The sequence below is a fragment of the Mesoplodon mirus genome (assembly GCF_964341445.2).
Source record: "Mesoplodon mirus genome assembly, chromosome: 8".
Taxonomy (NCBI): domain Eukaryota; kingdom Metazoa; phylum Chordata; class Mammalia; order Artiodactyla; family Ziphiidae; genus Mesoplodon; species Mesoplodon mirus.
In genome coordinates this window covers 33,653,983-33,675,956 of record NC_138984.1, presented here as the reverse complement: position 1 = coordinate 33,675,956, position 21,974 = coordinate 33,653,983, and the positions used below count along the sequence as shown (strand labels likewise).

The following is a 21,974-nucleotide window of genomic DNA, read 5'->3' as shown; positions in this document are numbered from 1 at the left end:
ACAAGAAAATAGAACTTTTATGTTAAAAATAAAGTCTGTTCTTCTTGAGTCTTTTTCTGTATACTTTTATGAATATTGCCTCAAATTCAAATTTCTTTCTTTTTAGACATTTCTAGCGTGAAATAACTTTAGTATGTTCTTTTTTCACAGTTAGAAAATGAATTTGTGTTAGGTAGCAGGATCTATAATATTGTCAGTTGTTACTTCCTTACTTCCTTGCTACCTCCTTAACTTGCTCTTGAACTGAAAGCACCTGATCTTTGTGTTAAGTGCTAAGCAAATGTTAAAATGTAAGCAAGCATACTGAAAGAGGTACCTGTTTATAGGTAATTCAGTACTTTACAGGTTGTTATTTAGCTGGGGCAATCACTTAATTTCATTCTAAAGTACAGATAGAGGAGTTCTTTCCCATTTGTTTTGGTAATTCATTGTTTCTGCTTCCTTTGTGTCGGTGGTTTATAAATGGAAGACAGTTGTTTAGGCTGAAGGGTTTAATCTGTATGAAGGCTGCATGCAGTATAATCATTTAGAAAGCAGGGTCATCTTTTTTTTTTTTTTTTTTTTTTTTTTGCGGTATGCGGGCCTCTCCCGTTGCGGAGCACAGGCTCCGGACGCGCAGGCTCAGCGGCCATGGCTCACGGGCCCAGCCGCTCCGCGGCACGTGGGACCCTCCAGGACCGGAGCACGAACTCGCGTCCCCTGCATCGGCAGGCGGACCCTCAACCACTGTGCCACCAGGGAAGCCCAGGGTCATCTTGTAAGTGAAATAAAAGTGTCACCACAGCTGCCTGTCATAAAAAGTGGTCACCAAATTACTTTGCAAGAAATTCTAAAAATTATTTCTGGGGGTAAAAGTTAACCAGAATTTGGAGATTATATCTATAACATTATAATTAAACACAGCAGCAAACGCGAAGAGAATCTCTCAAATTGGCGTAACATTTTCTCCCATTCTTTTTTCTCTCAGTCTTTTCCTTCCACCTTTAAAGAGGTTGAGAGAAGCAAATTTAGATCTCAAGTTGGGTGTTCCCATCTTCCCCCATTTCTTTTTCTTTTTTTTGCTTTCGTTCATTAGTATTAAATATACCCCCTCCCCCCAAAGTTTTTAGGTCTATAATGATCCTTTCCTTAAAAGATCATTATAGACCTTTCAGTTGCTTTCCTTAAAAGCAACTGAAAGTTGCTTTCCTTAAAAGCAACTGAAAGTTGCTTTTAAGTGGTTGGGTGTGAAATAGTATCTTCCTAGGAGTTCCCTGCTGATGTATATCAATATCATTTTTTTCCCTTGCTAAGATTATGTTTGCTTTTTAAATATTTTAAACCTCTACTAGAACATGGTATGATAACACAGATAGCCTTTGTATCTCTTTGGTTCAGTGTTTTTCAAACTGTTTGGGTCTTGAAATGAATTAAGTGGGTCCAGCGAACATTTTTTTTTAATGAAGCAGAACAGGAAACAAAAGTATATTGAAGACATCAGGGAAATAGTATTATGTATGTAAAGCTTTTGCTAGCCATAGGGATACATATGTACTAGGTTGTAAATTAAAATATATTTCTTACTGTGGGTTGTAATCAAAATGATATGAAAAATACTGTCGTAGATACAACTTCTGTATATGTGTTTTGGGGTTGGTCTGGTATCTTAACACAGATACTGGAGTCTTTAAAGACATTGTTTCTACTTCTTTTTACTAAGCATCTCCAAATTGCTGGGTTTATTTTTTTAAATTCTTGTCTTTTCAGCAGTTTGCATCTTCCTGAAACTGAGAATTTATCTCCATATACTCTTTGATTTTATACAGTAGCATGGATGAGTCATGCTTAATCATTGTGTTTTAGAGAAGACTGTCATGGAGCTCTGATGGCCAGAAACCCAGGAGTATGACCATTCATCTCAGTTCCATGCCTTAAGCAGTTATTTTTTGAGATCATTGGGATGATTCAGAGGAGTTGCAGGAAAAGCCACAATTTGGGTACTGCTTCTGGCTCTGCAGCTTAATAGTCATGGGATCTTAGGCAAAGAAGTCACCTCTTTGAACTTCAGTTTTCTTATGTGATTTTAGGAAATGCTGTTGACAGCGCTGTCAGTTAAATGGCTAGTGTGAAAAGAACTTAAAAAACTGGAAGCAAACACGTTATCATCTCCTTTCTATTTTGTTAGGTAAGTTTATTCATCCCTTAGGAAAGCCACAAGTTGTTGGTCATGGAAAATGATCCCATAAAATTCATTTTACCTTGTAAAGTATAATATAGTCAAGGATGTTGAGCTGAATCATAATAAAAATAGGTAACACTTACTGATAGCTTTCCAAATGCCAGGCTTGGTGCTTACATTAACCCTGTGAAGCCAGGTACTGCTAGTTACTGTTTTATAAATTGCATAATTGGAATTAGATTAATTTATCCATGGTCATACATCTGGGAAATGTCAAAATCTGGCTTTGAACCAATTCTGATTCTAGAACTCAGACTTACTGCTACTTCTCCTATAACAGTGACATTAATAAAATATAGGTGTTTGGTATCATGGCAGATTATGTGCCCTTGGGTCATAGCCTTGTTTGTTCTTTGTGGTCTTCTTCATTGCTTCAACTGTTGGCAGCTTGGTTCAGAGGGCGAAAACAAAATAACCTGGTTAGACACCACTTCCTGACCAAGGTAGGTAGTGACACAAATCCTCAAGCTCTGGGTTTTAATGTTGCTATAGTTGCAGAAATTCAAAAGAAGTATTTTCTTTAATTTGGGGAGCACGTCTGTTAGGCAGAAAGTAGCAACTTCACATTTTTGGTGGATTTTTTTTTTTAACTGACTTTTTGAGGTAAAGACTTAACGAAAGTAATTTTTTAACCTCAATTACTTGGTATGCCCATTTCAGACAGACAATAAAATGAAATCACCTAGATCAGGGCTCCCCAACCTTTCTGGCACCAGGGACCGGTTTCGTGGAGGACAGTTTTTCCACGGACCGGAGCGGGGAGGGGGTTCAGGCGGTAATGCAGGTGAAGGGGAGCAGCACATGCGGCTTCGCTGGCTCGCTGGCTCGCCACTCACTTCCTGCTGTGTGGCCTGGTCCTAACAGCGGGGGCTTGGGGACCCCTGACCTAGGATCACTATTTAGATCATATATAATATTAACGGTAGTTATTCCTGTTTGGTAGGTTGGTGGATCATTTCTTTGTCATCTACTTTTACAGACTTTTAAATGAGAGTATTACTTTGAAATGGGATAAAGAAAACAACTTTTTTCTTTAATGTAAAAACATGCCCTTCAAAATCTTACCTGTTATCACCACTCAGACCTTTATCTCCAGGTTGTACTTATTTTTGGACACTGAATGGTTTATTTACACCACTGAGTAGAGAACCATGCATGTCTTGACTTTAGATGCCAAGGACAGTTCTTGCTGAACTCTTTAGTCTTCTTTTAAATGGCACATAAAACATGGAAGAAATTTTATGTTGGGCTTGTGGATGTGACCCATCCTAACGAACAAACGTTTTTCTTCCTATCCTGTTCTATAGGTTTTCTTTGCTATATTTAAATACCTTACTGTTGTGTTTTAAATTCATTACTTTCAATACTGCTGAATTAGTTAATATTTTAAAGTTTGTGTTTCCTTCCTAGTTTAATGTCTATATCCCAAGATTCTGGGTCTGCTTCATTGCTCAAGGTAAGGAAATGCAGGGCTCTGCCAGTGCTACGGAAGGTAGAAATAACTGGATCAATCAATCCTGCCTTGCTTTTTATTCCTCCCTTCAACAAATCAGGTTAAATGTTATGGCTTATATTTCACTGGTTATTGCTTCTAGGCTCAAAATTCTGCTATTTGTTTGTATTTTGTTACTGAGAGTATTTACACAAAGAACACACATTCTGTTATTTCCCATATCTTACAAAGTCCCTCCTGCATGAAGTAAATTAGAAAGAATCAGTCTCACAAAGATATGAATTGCCCTGGTTTTATTTTAATTCTGTGGTATCTATTATCATTCAAACAGCCTTCTTATTACTATGGTCCTGAGGTAAAACCCAAGTTTTTGAATAGAGAAACAATAACTGGATTTGTGTTGAAGACTTTAGCAAATAAACTTCGTTTTATGCCATCTTGTAATCTTTATTAAAAGAGGCTCAGAAAAATAGCACGTTCAAATTTCCTTTGTTCATATGCTGTAAGACCTCTACATTTGCAGATGGTCTACAAAGATAGTTATGTGAAATATCCATAGTTGAAATACAAACACTTTTTCATTGTGCAAATACTGAAACCTGTTTTGTTAAAATACAGTTTGTTTCTAATCACATCAGAGTTACATTTTACAATTAATGAAAGATTTCAAAAAATACAAAGTTATACCAATTTGATCTTAATCTGCCCTGGTACTCCTGCCTCTCTTATAAAGTGGTTGAAGAAAGATTAGGCAATTTTTTAGTTCTTCTGGGGCTCTTCTAAGTTTAAATGCATTCTTATTTGGTATTAAAAAGTATAACATAGATATTTCCCCCCATTTAATATAAAAAGCATCCATTTATTTGAAAGAGTTGTTCTCAGCCCACTCCTGGTTAAGGTTAATTAATATACTTATTGAATGGTTATTCTAGATTTAACCAGGAAGCAACTGATCACCTTTCTGTTCTGTGTTTATCCTGTCCTTCCTGTCATTCCCTACTGAATATGTGCTTGGTTTCTTGTTTTAGCTTGTCTTTTATTTTAGGTTTCCTATTATACCTATTTTAGGTGTAATATGGCCAAATTTCTGTTTCTGGACCTTAAATTAATGACTGAGCTTCAAATAATCTTGAGAAAATGTGAATAGTTACCTTCATTTTAATAGCAAAGTTTTAAATGTGCACTTCAAAAATGCAGTCAGACTTGCTGAAGTTATAACTAGACTTGCTAAGGCAGTTAATGTTGCTTTGAGGCTAAACGAGCAACTACGTACTCTGTTGAAAGTGAAAATGTTAGAGAAATTAAGAACTGAAGAATAAAAATCCGTGTGTTTCTATTTTTTGATAACCTTTGCTCTTGGAAAATCGAGGTTAGTATCCCCTTCACATTCATAGTCTGGGATTTGGGCCTGGAGAGACTAGTGATTTTCCTCTGCGTTGACTGTCTTTGTTTACATGAAATAACAAGGACTGCTCTGCATGCATGTGAGGAAGCTATACAAATATTTTTGAACAAATGCATTAGTGAAAATGAAAGAAAAATGGCAAAAACGCAAGACATAAAATTAACATCTTCTGAGGTACTTCAGAGTTGAAAGCGCAGAGCAACCATGGGTATAGAATTTAGATAGTGATTCATAATTGTAACCGCCGGTGATTGAATTCTGGTGGAACAAAGACAGTATTGCATTCTGGGGCATTAAACTGAATAAAAAGGGAGAGTTACAAAATGCTTCTTAATGGTTAACCAAGTAAGGAAATAGGAATAAGCATGTGAAAATATTTTAAGGATGGATTTACATAACCTTTTCTTAAGTCCATGTTTCTGACCCTCAGATAAGGTCTTTCCAGCCTACACACTACTTGACCACAGTTGTGGTTTTCTAAATAGCTTGTGGGCAGTTCAGACTGTAGTTAGGCCAGACTGTTGTGGATGGGAAGTGGAGTGCATTTTACCTGCCCTAGTCCACTCCTAAAAAATGTTTTCCTGTATACAGAGACTCAGAGATTACAAGCAGTTCTCTTGTAAATAATAAGTAAGCCTGTTTAGAACTAGGAGTACAATGAAAACTACTGTGAACGTCTTAGTTAAAATGTTTTCTTATGCAGATGCAATGGACTGGACAACGAAATAAGACACCTGGTGAACTGCCTCAGAACTAAAGGGTGGATGGGAAAAAAGGGTAGGAAACTGAGTGTGTGTATACAGTGGCTATGTTTTCATTAACTAACTAACTAACTATGCTAACTTCATTAAATAGCCTTCCTTCCAGTACTTAGACTCTAAACCTTTTAAGGGTAAGTTTGTCCTTAGTAATCATCACTCAGACGATGTCACCCACAGAAAAGTGGAAAATCACTCCCTTACTGATGGTATAGAGCTTTCTATAACTTTGCCAGAAAGCATTCTGGGTTAAATCATTTCAAGAAATGTGGGGTAATAAGTATTGCAAATCTGTACCAGGGTAAGTTAATTAGAATTTTTTTCCCTCATTCAGATAGACAGAAGTTTCTGGGTCATTTCAGGAGTACTACTGCCAGTTGCTCAGGGAGTATCCTCCCCTCATTTTCTTTCAGGAAGCATATGAATACACTACATTGTAGTAGCAATGTGTGAAGAATCAGGCCTGAAGACACTTGGACAATGTCTGAAGTACCATAGAATGGACATTCTTGTGGTTTATAAAATGGGAAGAGAGATTTTTCTGTTTATGCAGAGGATGGACTCCTTAGCAAATAAATCATCCTGCTACTTCCCCAAGAAAATTCAATAATGAAATCGGGGGGGGGGTGTCCATGATTTTGTATGGAGGAAAAAAACTAAGGAATATTATTAGCCTCCAAGTGGAGAAAACAAGCACCAAGTTTCTCTGTGATTTCACTGAAGCAAATTGAGTTCTCAAATCTTATTCTACCTTTCTAACTAAAGAAAAAACTGCTCTGGTTCTAGTGCTATTTTCCACAACAGAGAATTCCCCCTGCCACCGTTTTATTTAAAAACCAACCCCAGGGCCTCCCTGGTGGCGCAGTGGTTGAGAGTCCGCCTGCCGATGCAGGGGATACGGGTTCGTGCCCCGGTCTGGGAGGATCCCATATGCCGCGGAGCGGCTGGGCCCGTGAGCCATGGCCGCTGGGCCTGCGCATCCGGAGCCTGTGCTCCGCAACGGGAGAGGCCACAACAGTGAGAGGCCCGCATACCGCAAAAAAAAAAAAAAAAAAAAAAAACCAACCCCAAATCACAACCCAGTTTACATGCTGTCCTTTCTCTAGATAGATATAGAATTCTCACAGCCAGCAAGGCAACATACATAAAAGGCTTTCCAAACAGATAAACACAACTCCTACTGATAATTATTCCTAGCTGTTATTTTTGAACTAACTAACTTTTGGTATGTATTTCAGACTCAATAGTTTCTAATATTTTCCATATATTATCAACAGCTGCAAATCCAAGATATTAAAGAGATACTTAATGTATTAAAACGTGGTCCTTTCCATGTGTCTAACCTTGCAAACATAAGGTTTTCGGATATGGGTGACAACATAAACTCCTTTCCACAAAGGCAGTAAGTTGCAAAATTGGTGTCTCAGGGCCACTGAAGTGGCATCATAACCAGTCAAGCATTAAGAAGTTCATCATCTGAGTGTCCAATAGCATCTGGGTTTGAAAGCGGATCCAAGTCTGCAAATAGATTGAACCAGGCTGACATGTCTTGGTTACCACTGTTGGGAGCTATTAAAAAAGAAAAAAACACATTAAAGTCTCAGATTTTAAAAATCACATTATTGTACCACTTTTATGATTTTAAACTAGATGCTTCTTTTGAATCAAATTTAAGACAGCTGACAAGAATAAACATCAATTATGTCTCCTTGAGGATAATTCTGAAAAGCTAATGCAGATAACCTCATGCTTTGCTGAGGCTATTGAAGTAACTGCATGTTGCTCTGAGAAAGGACTTGATTAAAAGTGAAAAGGCAGGAAGTAGTAGAAGGCTCTCAGATTCAAAATTTAACCTTTGTTCCTACAAAGCAGGAACATTACACTTGTAAACTTAGTATTTAAAAATCTATATTTATTATAAAAGTAATATTAAAATACTAGACATGGGGGAAAATCCCCTAATCCTATCACATTTCCATGTGTACTTTAAAATTTTTGATAAATATATTATGGAGTGGGGATACGACTTCCTGTTACCTGACTGGAAAACTGCATATATCGATAGTCTACAAGTTGTGTGGCAGACAGACAGTCAAGGACACACATCTATGCTGAAGGCTGGGACTAGTAAAAAACTCTGCAGGGCACAGACAGTGGGTCATCTCAGAAAGCTAGGCTCTTGAAGGCCAGGGGGTCCAGAAAGCAGGGCTGAGAGCCAGGGGACCATCTAAAGACCTACATATGAGGCCAGGGACACAGTGGGCAAAGGATGGAAGGCAGTCCTGCTCAGAAGAGTCTAAGGCAACCAACCCTCTCTTAAAATCAATCATGGTTACCACTTTTCACAGACCAGAGGGCTGGAGTTTGGGCTGTGGGGATCCCAAGCCTCAGGGATCAGGACAGAGTGAAAGGCTGCATTGTGTGTCCAGTTCTGCTTCTGGGAACCCCAAGGTAGTGTCAGTGATACCCACACAAATGTTGGCTTTGAGTCCTGGGTATACTACCTACTAATAAGTAATAATGGGCAAGTCATTTAACTTCAGGGGCCCTTGCTTCCTCATCTGTAAAGTAATGGTCATATAATTTACTACTTTTTAGATTTTTATTGGAGTATAATTGCTTTACAATGTTGTGTTAGTTTCTACTGTACAGCAAAGGATTATAGGCAAATAGCAGCTTTCCCAATACCTCAGCCTTTTCGTGTTCAGTTCTGAAATTTACTCACTTTATAGTCTCTTTTTAATAATTTAGCACAATTCAGTTTACTGAGTTTAAGAAGAGAAAACTATAATTATGAATAGTCTGAATCCCTAAGGGGTGGCTGTATTCAGAATTGGCTGCTGTGAATCTGTGATTTGCTTGGAATCGATGGATTCCCCAATTGATTTATCCCAAAGCATTAGGAAGAATTAAAATAGGGTTCCAGGAGTCCACAATGATACATATCAACAAATAAGTAAAAAATGAGGGACAAGACAAAGCTTTTCCATATAGTAGAATGTAACTAATAAAGGCGGAGGGGAGAGGAGATGGAAGACCGCCATTTGGCAACAGCCACGGCAATAGACGATTCGTGCAGGAATTATCAATGAATGCTAAATTAGCGGGTGCAACTTTGATACTCAGAAATAAGCCATTCACACAGTTGCAAAATATTTTTCCACATGATTATTAATTACAAAGGGAAAAATAAAATAGTAATTTGATAGTGAAAAAGCCTGGCAGGCACCACCTTAACCAAGTGATCAGAGTTAACATTATAAGCAATAGGACAAAATAGACATCATGTGCCTCCTGATACGGCTTATTAAGAACACACAACATCGTTCCTGTGCTGCTAGTCTTGCCAAAATGCATAACATGAATCTAATTATGAGACAACATCAGATAAACCCAACTCAAGGAATATTCTACAGAACAAATGGCGTGTACACCACAAAAAAAGCCAAGACGATGAAAGACAAAGATTGAGGAACTTTTCCAGATTAAGAAACTAAAGAGACTTGACAACTAAATACAATGTGTGATCCTGGTTTGGATCCTGGACTAGGAAAAAAATCTTTTTTGTTACAAAATACATGAGTGGGACAATTGACAAAATATGAATAAGGTCTATAGATTAGATAATAGCAGTGTGGCAATGTTAATTTCTGATTTTGATCACTGAATTGTGATTATGTGAAAGAATGTCCTTGTTTTTTTAGGAAACAGATGCTTAAGTATTTAGGGGTGAAGGGGCATTATGCCTGCTACTTAGTCTCAGAATAATTTCAGTTCAGAAGAAATCACATATATATTACACTCACACACGTAGAGAGAGACTAAGGCAAACATGGTGAAATCTAGGTGAAAACATATAGGAATATTTTGTATTTTTGCAAGCCTTTCTGTAGGACTAAAATTATTTGAAAAATTTAAAATATTGATACCACAAGGATTCAGAAGTCAGCCTGAAAGGGCTCCCACTGGTCAACACAGGGGCAATTTGAGCACCAAAATGATTAAGTACAGTAGTGACTATAAACCATCAAAAAGATATGAATCTATTCTGACAATAAATACATACGTAAATGGGGAAGAAGAGGGGTTTTTTTTTGTTTACAGCAGGGCATTGAGGGATGGTGGAAGGAGCCTATTGTATAGCATGTGAATTATATGTCAGTAAGGATGTTTTAAAAATGTGATTAATGGATGAATGGATAAACACAATGGTATATCCATACAATGAAATATTATTCAACTTTAAAAAGAAAGGAAATCCTGTCACATGCTACAACCTGGATGAACTTTGAGGACATTATGCTAAGTGTAATAAGTCAGTTACAAAAAGACAAATACATTCCACTTATATGAGGTATCTAAAGTAGTCAAATTCATAGAAACAGAAAGTTAAATGGTGGTTACCAGGGCTGGGGAGAGAGAATGGGGAGTTAGTGTTTAATGGGTGTAGAGTTTCAGATTTGCAAGATGAAAAGTTCTGGAGATCCGTTTCACAGCAATGTGCATATACTTAACATTACTGAACTGTACACTTAAAAATGGTTAAGATGGTAAATTTTGTTATGTGTTTTTACAATAAAAAAAAGTGGAGGGAGTGCTAGGGTTGGAATAATCATCACTTTTCATCCATCACAATAAAGACTGAATCAGGCAAAAAGCAACAATGGATGCTAAATCTATGTGGAAATTCTGACAAAGAGCAGGACATGTACAAGGTCGCAAAGTGTCTCCCCACAGACTGCTTAGTAATTGCAAGGGAGGATCAAATAAAACAAAGTAGTAATTGTATAGGAGAAAACCTGGACAACACCTCTATAGAGTGGTCAACATTAACAACACCCATGAGGGGGAGAGGGACAACTTTGAGACGTGACACCCTGAGAAAGGAGCATCACCTATGTGTATTCTAGTCAGGATAACCTGACTAGATACTCAGGATAATGAATAACCTAAATTTAATTATAAGGAGGCCTCAAATAAAACTGAAATAAGGAGCATTCTATTAAAAACAAGAAACAGTGGAGCAGAGAGACTATATTCTTTTAAAATGCCCATGTCCAGAAATCAAAAGTTGTGGAAATGTTTCAGATTCAAAGAGACTAAAGGGACATGGCAACTGAATACAATACATGACCCTAGACTCGCTGTCCCAGAGGGGGACAGTGCTATAAAGGACATTATGGAGTCAACTCACGAAAATGGAATACACATACATGGTAGGTCATAGAAAAGGATTACGTTAATATTAACAGCCATACTGTGGTTGTGCAAAAGAATATACCTATTCTTAGGAAACACCGCAGCATTAAGGGGTAAAGGGTCATGGTGTATGTAACTTACCCTCAAGTGGTTCAGATAAAATAACACACGCATTACACACACACACAAGCCTGCATAAAGCAAACGGGGTAAAATACTAACCACAGGTGAATCTGAGTAAAGGATATACAGGTGTTCTTTGTGCCATTTTCATTTATGAAATATTTCTGTACGTCTGAAATTATGTCCAATTAAAAAGTTAAATCAGCATCAGTGACTAAGATTAATATGTATCTAAGATCCTGCAAGACGGAGAATGTGTCAATTTTCTACATATATCCTACATGGTAATTACAACATGGACCAGCTCTGCAGACAAAATACAGTAAGTACTCCTACAGCCCGTGCTCCACAACAAGAGAAGCCACTGCAATGAGAAGCCCACGCACCACAATGAAGAGTAGCCCCCGCTCACTGCAACTAGAGGAAACCCGGGCGCAGCAACGAGGACCCAACACAGTCAAAAATAAATAAATTAAATATATATATATAGTAAGTACTCAATATATATTAGCAATTACTACATACCAGGCCTTATGCTAAGGCCCTGGGCGCGTTCTTTGTCAGTAGGCATTCTGTAAACAAAGAGCATCTTCTGTCCCTAATGGTATTAGCCATTATCAACACACCTTAACACAAAATATAAAAGATGAAGGTACAGAATTTAGTTTACTATGGCAGCTCACAATTTCTATTCAATTCTTCCACAGTGAGGGATAGCTAGATACAGCTTTCATTCTAATTCATTAGTAACAAAGTACTTTTCTGGACGATATGAGGTGAAGACTGTAACATGGTCCTTTTCTAAATTTACCTGAATTTGACTGATTGTTAATATGATGGCATATTACTTATGATAATATAAGTAAATAACTTACATTTTGTTAATTTCTTTGGACTCTGTGAAGGCACTGACTGGTTATCAATGTGTGGAAGAGGAAGTTCTAATCCCCCTTGGGAGGCCCAGCCTGGGCAAAGAGAAATAATGAATTATCCATTATTAATCAAATAGAAAGTAGCATCAGCAAAACAAGAAAAGGGAAAAATATCTAATAAAAGTCCTCCAATCTTTGTACCAGGGTAATATTCCACAGTATAAGACATATATCTGCTATTATGAATTTTATTCAGATCATCTAAGTTTAGTCCCAGCTAGAGTTAGACTTTCTTATATTTTGCAAAGTGGTTCTGAAATAAATATATAAGCTTTTTTTCTTTAAAACAATGGCAAATGGATAAGGTGTAGAAAGAGAAGCTGTAAGGAGTCAGGAAGAGAGGAAATAAACATGACAATTAGAATCCTGAAACCTATGAATAGGTTTATACCCTTTGACTTGGTAATCCCATTCCTAGAAATTTATCTTAAGGAAATAATTTAACTGAAGGAAAAAGTATATGCATGATTTTGTTTATTGCAGCATTATCTATAACATGAAAAAGTAAAAACAATAAGGAAGGAATTAAGTGGATTATGGTGGACAAATGTGATGAAATATGATATACTCCTTAAAAAGTATCATTATGAATACTAGTAACACAGGGCAATGTCTGCTGTAACATGAAAACTTATTTATGCTATAATTAAAACAGCACTAGAAGGGAACTTAGATTATCTGGCCTACTACCTTCCTTGTACAGTAGAGATCATCTGAGGCCCAAGTTCCTACTTGGGGCTCCTAGAACATAGACCTTTAAACTCTCAGGGCAGCTCACCTTCCTGGTCTACATCACAGGAGAAAAAGAGGTAGACATAAAGGAGAGAGTAGTGAAGTAGGAAGAGTCCTGTGCTGGGAGCAGTTTACAGTTTAAACTGCCTGATGACTCAGCAAGACACTCAAACACGAGGACTAATTGCCTTGGCTATTACGTGGGAATATCCCATCAGCCTGCAGGCAGGCAGGAACCAAGACAGACGTTCTGAGTAGTGCAGAAATCCTGTTGATATTGTACTGCCAGAAAATAAGAGAAGAGTCCAGTGCTGCTAGCGATGTGGCAAGTGAAGGAGAAAGAGCAGGAGTTCATAGCAGAGAGTGAATCAGTCTGTAAATCTTTATAACTGTTGGGCCATTGATACGCCACACGAGAATAATTGTCTACAATTTTACCACAAGCAAAACATCTGAATTATCCTAGACAGGGGGACTCGTCATCAAATAGTACGGTCCCTTCTTACTTTTAGGTTATTTAACCAATTCGTACTGAGTAATTATTTAACTGATATTTATTTTATTTATTGAGCTAACTTTTACGCTGCTGTCATAGAAAGCAACAAGATAAATCACCCCACAGATCATGCCCTTGAGGTGCTTGAAGATTGGATAAAGCATGATGGTCTTGCAGATAAAGTATGAACATAAGCATTTTAATACAAAGTACAATGCATTAAGATACCGTGAGGTGCTATGAGGCTGAAAGACAGGGATATAAGGCAGGATAAACTATGATTGCAGGGCTTCCCTGGTGGTGCAGTGGTTAAGAATCCACCTGCCAACACAGGGGACACTGGTTCGAGCCCTGGTCCGGGAAGATCCCACATGCCGCGGAGCAACTAAGCCCGTGCGCTGCAACTACTGGACTCTAGAGCCTGTGAGCCACAACTACTGAGCCCACGAGCCACAATTACTGAAGCACACCTAGAGCCCGTGCTCCGCAACAAGAGAAGCCTCCGCAATGAGAAGCCCGTGCACCGCAACAAAGAGTAGCCCCCGCTCGACGCAGCTAGCGCAGCAACAAAGACCCAATGCAGCCAAAAATAAACAAAAATAAAATCTATATTAAAAAAAGAACTATGATCACAGCCATGAAAACCAATAAAGCACTGCAGGAGGCCAGAGGAGGGAGAAAGCACTTCCACTTGGCAGTACTGAGGGAGTCCTCAAGGTTGGTGTGGCAGAGGAAACACTGGATGGGAACCTAATATTTGGGCCCAAGTCCACGCTCTATCAGCGAACATTACAGCCAAAGAGGGGCATGAGCAAAGATGCCTCAGAAGGGTCTGGAAACAGTACGGTTACCGAAAATGGCAGGTATTTTGAAATAAGGTAGGAGATAAGGGTGGAAATGCAGGCACAGGCAGGTTTGACCCTGGGGCCAATGGTGCTTTATTTTTGAAAAATGTAAGCAAGGTTCTGACATCTGGATCTGCTTCATAGAGAGAGAACTTTGGAGGAAACATGGAAGATGAATTGGGGTTTGGGAAACCTGTTAGGAGGAGTCACAGTAACCCAGGAAACCAAATGAGGTTCTAAATGGCAGAGGAGGAGGAGTGGGAAACTTGAGACACGTTTTAGAAACAGAATTGACAGGACTTTGGAACCAATATGGAAGTGGGGAGCAAAATGATTCCCAAGGTGTTGGGTTGGACACAGGATGGTGGAACAGCAGGTGAGTGGAGAGAGTCCTTGACATATAAGCAAAGCAGGTGACCCTTTCCTGCTCCCAGCTTTCCACCACAGCCCTCCATTCCCGCTGCCTTGCCCTGAAGGCTGCTGTGGAACCAGCTCCAGACCTATTCCTTTTGCTCTTGTTAACTGAGCCCATAGGAAGAGAACACACCAAGTTTTGCTAGGTGGAAGAAACAGTATCACCTGCCCCAGGCAGGGTAACTTAGCAGGTCAAGAGTTTTAAACAAGACACTGATTTTCTATGTAGAGAAGACACCTGGGAAAGTCAATGAAAAAATGTGGGGTTTAGAGGAGGTGGCAGGAAAGCAGCCTTTATTTCACTCTCGTTGACAGACTCCAATGATATTTTTCCCGTTGACTGGTGTGACTGCAGATTTTATCCAGTAGTACAGAAGCTAACTCAATCTCCTTGTTGATTTCAGCATCCACAGGCACATATTTTTGCTTCACAAAGATACAACAATTCAAGGGTATCCAAATGTTGCATAGACACTTACTGTTGAAAGCTCCAGCAGCATGAAGGCCAAGGTCAAAGAGTTGTGAAGGAAGGAATCGTGAGGAGTGAGCAAGAGGCTCAGATCCCCCAGAAGGCTCCTGGGATGTAAGACTGGCCTTGGGGCTCCCAAAGACAGCCTGGCATTCCTGGGAAAATTCACTAGCACTCCCACAACCAGGACTTAGGAGGCTGTTCAGAAATGAGAATTCCTTCTCAAAATCATCTTCCAATGAATCTACTGGTACATCTTTTGCAACTGTTGAGTGAACAAAAAAACAGAATGGTTTATTTCTTTTTGAGGAAATGAGAGTAGGATATAGGGCAAATCAAGTTTGCTTCATTGTTCTCATACTTTATTAACATAATTTTTAATGAACAATTAAACTGATTAGGAGTTTATGTGAAAATAATTTCAAATTAGGTAGGCTACAGATCAAAATGACATTTCACAATGAAAATATTAATAGTTATGAATATGTAAGCAACCATCTGCTTAAGACAGAAACAGGAAATGCAAGGAGAAACTGAAACAAATTAAAAACAGGAGACTTTAATATACCACTCTCAGTAAAAAAACAGGCCAAGAGGACAAAAGTAAAGATATAAAAGATCTAAACAGCATAAAAAAACACAGTAGTTATTTTTGAATATAAGCAAACCCTAATAGAAAATGTACCTTTTTCTCAGGCACACACTGAAAATTCACAGAAATTAATTATAACTAAGGCACACACAAATCAGTTTCTTAAAACAGAAATATTATGAACATACTCTGATTATAATGCAATAAAATGAGAAAACTTTTTAAATGAAATCAGAAAGATAAAAATCTCTTCCACTTGCACATTTTTAATACCTTCTATTAAACAATTCTTGGTTGGAAGGGTAATGGAATTTCTGAAAAATGATAAAGAAGACATTTCATATCATAATCCATGGGATATTTAAATAACAACTAACATGAAAAATCATGACCCTAAATATCAATAAAATATTTATCATTAATAAATAAATATTTATTTATCATTATCAATAAAAATGAAAGATAGGGGCTTCCAGCATGATAGAATGATGAGGTCTAGGGACCCGCACATCAGTTTTAAGTAACTGGTGAAAATGATTTTAAAAACAACCATTTAAAGTCTCTGGAAGTTGTTCCAAGGACACACACCAAGTGAAGAAACATTTACTCAAGAAAATCTATTAAAATTTAGAAAGAATGAAAGACTATTGTACTTGAACTAAGAACCACTCTTTTCCACCCACTTCTCAATTCAGCCAGACGAAAATTCGCTCTAGCCTGGCGGGAGTGGGGGAGTGGAAGAAGGATTAATTGCAAACAAGCATGAGAGAATTTGGGGGGTAATGGGAATAGTCTAATAGCCAATTGTGATGGTTGCACAACTCTATAAATTTACTAAAAGTCATTGAATTTTATACTTACAATGGGTGAATTTTATGGTACTTAAATTATACCTTGATAAGGCTGTTAAAAAATCAGGAGATTTTGTACAACTCTATGTAAATAAATTAGAAAACCTAGACAAAATGAATAATTTCTGAGAAAAATATAATTTACTAAAATTGGTTCCAGTACAGATAGAAAGCTTAAACAGATCAATTTCCATAGAGAAGAAAACACAAAAAATCACAGGCCTAGATGTTTTCACAGGGCATAGATGCTGAAAAACCTGTTGGCAAAATTCAACAATCATTCCTAATAAAAACTCTTGAGAAAACAGGAATGTATGGATACTTCCTTAACACTGTAAAATATATACCTCAGTCCAAAAGCTAGCATCTTAATTAATTCAGAAACAGTACAGGCATTGACACTAAGATCAGGAACAATACTATTTCACATTGTTCTGGTGGTAGTAACCAATGCAATTAAACAAAATAAATTAATTACAGTCACAAGAATTGATAAAGAAAAAACAGGACTATCTCTATTTGCAGAAGACATGATGGTGTACCTGGAACGTTCCAGAAAATCAATGATAAAACTAACTCAAGCTATAAGCAAGTTCAGCAAGGTAGCAGGATATATGGTTAACATGCAAAAATTATATCAATACACAAAATAATAACCAGTTAAAAGATAAAATGGAAAGAAAATGTCACTTATATTGGCAATAAAAGAAATAAAATATTCAGAAATAAACTTAACAAGAAATGTTCAAAACCTATAAGAAAAAACTATATCTGAAAGATAGACAAGTAAACTTTAATAGAAAGATGCTCTTTGTTTCTGCTTAGGATGTCTTGACATCAGCAAGCTGTCAGTTTTCATATTTAATGTGATCACAATAAAAGAATCAATGAGCTTTTTTATGGAGCTAGACAGTTTGATATAAAATTCATATTGAAAAATAAACATGCAAGAATAGTTAAGAAAATAATGAAACGAAGAGGAAGATACTAGTCCCACCAGATACAAAAACACAAAAAAAAGTTTCTATGAAAGTCCAGAAATAGACTCAAATACATATAGAAATCTAGCATATGATTGGAAGTTATCTCAAATTACTGGGGCAAACATGGCATTTAAAAAAATAATATAAAGGATAGCCATTTGCAAAAAAGATAACATTTAATCCATTGTTAACGCCATATGCATGAATAAGCTCCAAATGAATTGGAGATCTAAATATAAAAAATAAAACTATACAAATACTAGAAGAAAACATAAACGAACTCCTCTAACCTGGGTTTTGCATATGACAAAAACCAGATCCAATAAAAAAGTCAGAGAAAGACAAATACTGTACCATCTCACTTATATGTGGTATCTAAAGAACAAACAAAACCCAAGCTCACAGATGGAGAGAACAGTGCTGGAGGCCAGAGGCAGAGGCAGGGGTGGAGGCAAAATGAGCGGAGGGAGTCAAAAGGCACAAGACTTCCAAATAAATAAGTCATGACGATGTAATGTACAGCATGTCGACTATAGTTAATACTGTAGTGCATATGTGAAAGTTGCTAAGACAGTAAATCTTAAAAGTTTTCATCACAAGAAAAAATTTGTAACTGTGTATGAGGATGGATGTTCGCTAGACTTACTGTGGTGATCATTTTGCAATACATACATATAGCCAATCATCATGCTGTACACCTGAAACTAACACAATGTTATATGTCAATTATACCTCAATTAAATAAAGTTTTCACATTCCAAAGGCTATTCCTTCCCTGGTGGATTTGTTCTCATTCTATAGTCTCCAAAAGGCCATTTTATACAGCTGACTCTAACAATAAGGGTTTGAATTGCACAGGTCCACTTATATGTGGATTTTTTCAATAAATACACTGGAAAAAGTTTTGGAGGTTTGTGACAATTTGAAAAAACTCACAGAAGAACCTCACAGTCAAGAAATATCAAAATCATTAAGGAAAAGTTAGGTATGTCATGAATGCATAAAATATATGTACATACTAGTCTATTTTTATCATTTACTACCATAAAATACACACGAATCTATTATAAAAAGTTAAAATTTATCAAAACTTATGCACACAAACATTGATATGGCACAATTTGCAGCTGAGAGAAATGTAAACAAATGTAAAGATGCAGTAATTAAATCATAATTGCATAAAATTAACTGTAGTAATTTCCTAGCCACCTCCGGTTGCTACTGCAGTGAGTTCAAGTGTTGGGAGTATCAGCTTAAAATGCCATGTGACACTAATCATCACCACACGACCATTTCCTGTCTCCAATAAATTGTGTATCACAGTAACAACTGACCTCTAAGTCTTGCGTATGTTTCACGTTTAGGTAACACTGTAAACTCCGAAAACACCACCGGACCCATAGGGAGTGCCACCAGTGATGCTGGGAGCGCTTCCAAGAAGCACAGAAAATTACAAGAAAATGTTGAAATGCAGGGTATGTACCACAGATTGAGGTATGCAGCTGCAGCTGCCCATTTCAAGATAAATGAATCCAGGGTAAGGACCATTGTTAAAAAAAAAACAAAAGGAAATTCATGAAGCCATCACTGCAGCTATGCCAGCAGGTACAAAAACCTCGCATATTTGGTAAAGTACCTTTTTATCTCATATTAAAAATGCAGCTTTTACGTGGGTGCAGGACTGCTATAAGAAAGGCATACCTATAGAGAAAAAGCAAAGTCATTATATGACAATCTAAAGCAAAAGGAAGGTGATGGATCTAATGCTGGAGAATTCAATGACAGTAAAGGATGGTTTGATAATTTTAAAAAGGGGTTTGGCTTAAAAAAGGTCAAGATAACAGGAGAAACTGTGTTGAAAAAGATACAGCAGATGAGTTCCCAGATGACATCAAGAAAATCATTGATATGAAAGGATATATGCCTGAACACGTTTCTAATACAGACAAAACTGTCCTATTCTGGCAAAAAAATGCCACTAGGGACATTTATTAGTAAGGAAGAGGAGTGAGCACCAGGATTTAAGGCAGGAACGGATAGGCTAACTCTTCTGTTTTGTGCAAATGTAGTCAGGTGCATGATCAGGACTGCCCTCATCTATAAAGCTGCTAACCCCCAAGCCTTGAAGGGAAAAGGTAAACACGAGCTGCCAGTCTTCTGGCTGTACAAGAAGGAATGGACCATGAAAACCCTTTTTCTGAATCGGTTTCACTGATGCTTTGTCCCTGAAGTCAGGAAGTTCCTTGCCAGGAAGGGACTGACTTCTAAAGTTCTTTTGAAATTGGACAACGCCCCTGGCCATCCAGAGCCCCAGAGTTAACACCGAAGGCATCCAGTCTAGCAGTTACACTAGGCTACCATAATGCAATCATATTGCTGCTTCTTTGTTAGAGACGCATGAATCGTTACACCTGTAAATAAATATGAATTTTTTTCACATTATCTTTTTATTTTTGATGTCTAATGTTAGTAATACATATAATATCTACAGTGTTTTATATTATGTAAGACAATATTGATGTAGGTACTGATAGATGATTCATCTTGTAAACAATATGAATGTATTTATAAATACAGCGCAGTATTGTAAAGGTATTTTATCTTCCTTATAATTTTTTTTAATTTGTATTTATTTTTGGCTGCATTGGGTCTTCATTGCTGCTTGCAGGCTTTCTCTAGTGGCAGCGAGCGGGGGCTACTCTTTGTTGCGGTGCACGGGCTTCTCATTGCAGTGGCTTCTCTTGTTGTGGAGCACGGGCTCTAGGCGTGCAGGCTTCAGTAGTTGCAGCATGAGGGCTCAGTAGTTGTGGCACATGGGCTTAGTTGCTCTGTGGCATGTGGGATCTTTCCGGACCAGGGCTTGAACCCGTGTTCCCTGCATTGGCAGGCGGATTCTTAACCACTGTTCCACCAGGGAAGTCTCTTCCTTATAATTTTCTTAATAACTTTCTCTTTTCTCTAGCTTTATTGTAAGAATACAGTATACAATACATATAACATACAAAATATGTGTTAATTGATTGTTATCAGTGAGGCTTCCATTCAACAGTAGGCTATTAGTAGCTAAATTTTCGCAGAGTCAAAAGTTACATGTGTGTTTTCGACTGCACGGGGGCCAGAGGGTGGGGTGAGGAGGCGGTTGGTGTCGCTAACCTCTGCATTGTTCAAGGGTCAACTATATTTTGTTCTGCCTGCTCTCCACGTCTCTCACACAACAGATATTCTTTTTTATTTATTTATTTATTTTTGGCTGTGTTGGGTCTTTGTTGCTGCATGCGGGCTTTCTCTAGTTGCAGCGAGCGGGGGCTACTCTTCGTTGCAGTGTGTGGGCTTCTCATTGCAGTGGCTTCTCTTGTTGTGGAGCACGGGCTCTAGGTGTGCGGGCTTTAGTTGTGGCACGCGGGCTCAGTAGTTGTGGCACGCGGGCTCAGTAGTTGTGGCTCACGGGCCCTAGAGCACAGGCTCAGTAGTTGTGGCACACAAGCTTAGTTGCTCCGCGGCATGGGGGATCTTCCCGGACCAGGGGATGAACCCGTGTCCCCTGCACTGGCAGGCGAATTCTCAACCACTGCGCCACTGGGGAAGCCCCAGATATTCATTTTATGTTGAATGAATGAATAAATGATTGGATATGTTGTCCTTTTTTTTCAAATCTGTGATAATTTATTACATAGCAATAGAAAACAAATACACTGAACAATACATTATTACTTGAGGTTATTCCTTGAGGATTATAATTTTTCAAGTTAATCACACGTGTGTAATATTCCCCATGCTGCCTTCTACTGGTTTATTTGCTCATGTCTGTATCAGACTCAGGATTTCCTGGTGGAGGGGTGGAGCTGGTCATCTCTGTGTTCCCTGGGCCTAGCACAGGCCCTGGACAGATGCTCTAAGACGAGCTGACACTTGGAAAAACTGTGAAGTTGATGCAATTTTTGTGCCAAACTTCCATATCCTATACTGCATGGTTTGGGGACCTGGAAACTAGTAACAGCTAATGTGGATACAGAGCTTACTGAGTGCCTGGCACTTTTCTCCGGGCTTGGTGCACGTTAACCATGGTGATCCTCATAAAAACCCTACCGGGTGGTGCCATAACCATGGCATCCCCACCTTGCAGATGAGGCACTAGTAAGGCAAGAAGTCGAGTAACTTGCTCAAGGTCACACAATTAATTAACCGTGGAGCTCAGGTTCAAACCAGACAGCTTGGCTCAAATCTGTGTTCCTAACAGGGTATGTTGTACTTTTAATTCAAAGGCTGCTTTATTCTTCTAAGAGCTGTGCATAGCTGTGAGCAGCATCTCCACATTTCTCATTTACAGTAGTGATTTCATATGAAGGGAAAGATCAAACACATGTACTTAAAAGACAGCATATTTTTTTAACGTTTAATGTTTAACATTAAAAAATCAAACATACAAACAAAAAACCCATAGACAAACATTATTTTTTTAAAAAATTATCTCGAAGTTTTGGGCCTATATTGAGATAAATTATGT

The 21,974-nt window shown here is 38.0% G+C and overlaps 1 protein-coding gene across 2 annotated transcripts in view; it reads right to left on the bottom strand.

The window, feature by feature from the left end:
* Positions 1-6,683: 6,683 nt before the first annotated feature.
* ICA1L (islet cell autoantigen 1 like) overlaps positions 6,684-21,974 on the bottom strand; it is a 70,796-nt gene continuing 55,505 nt past the window's right edge. For both annotated transcript variants that reach the window (XM_082630492.1, XM_082630493.1), the window contains exons 10-12: positions 15,055-15,309; positions 12,032-12,121; positions 6,684-7,403 (exon numbers count right to left, since the gene is read on the bottom strand). In XM_082630492.1, coding sequence (XP_082486618.1) covers positions 7,288-7,403; positions 12,032-12,121; positions 15,055-15,309 — 461 coding nt within the window. In that variant the 3' untranslated portion in view covers positions 6,684-7,287. The remainder of the gene's footprint in view (positions 7,404-12,031; positions 12,122-15,054; positions 15,310-21,974) is intronic.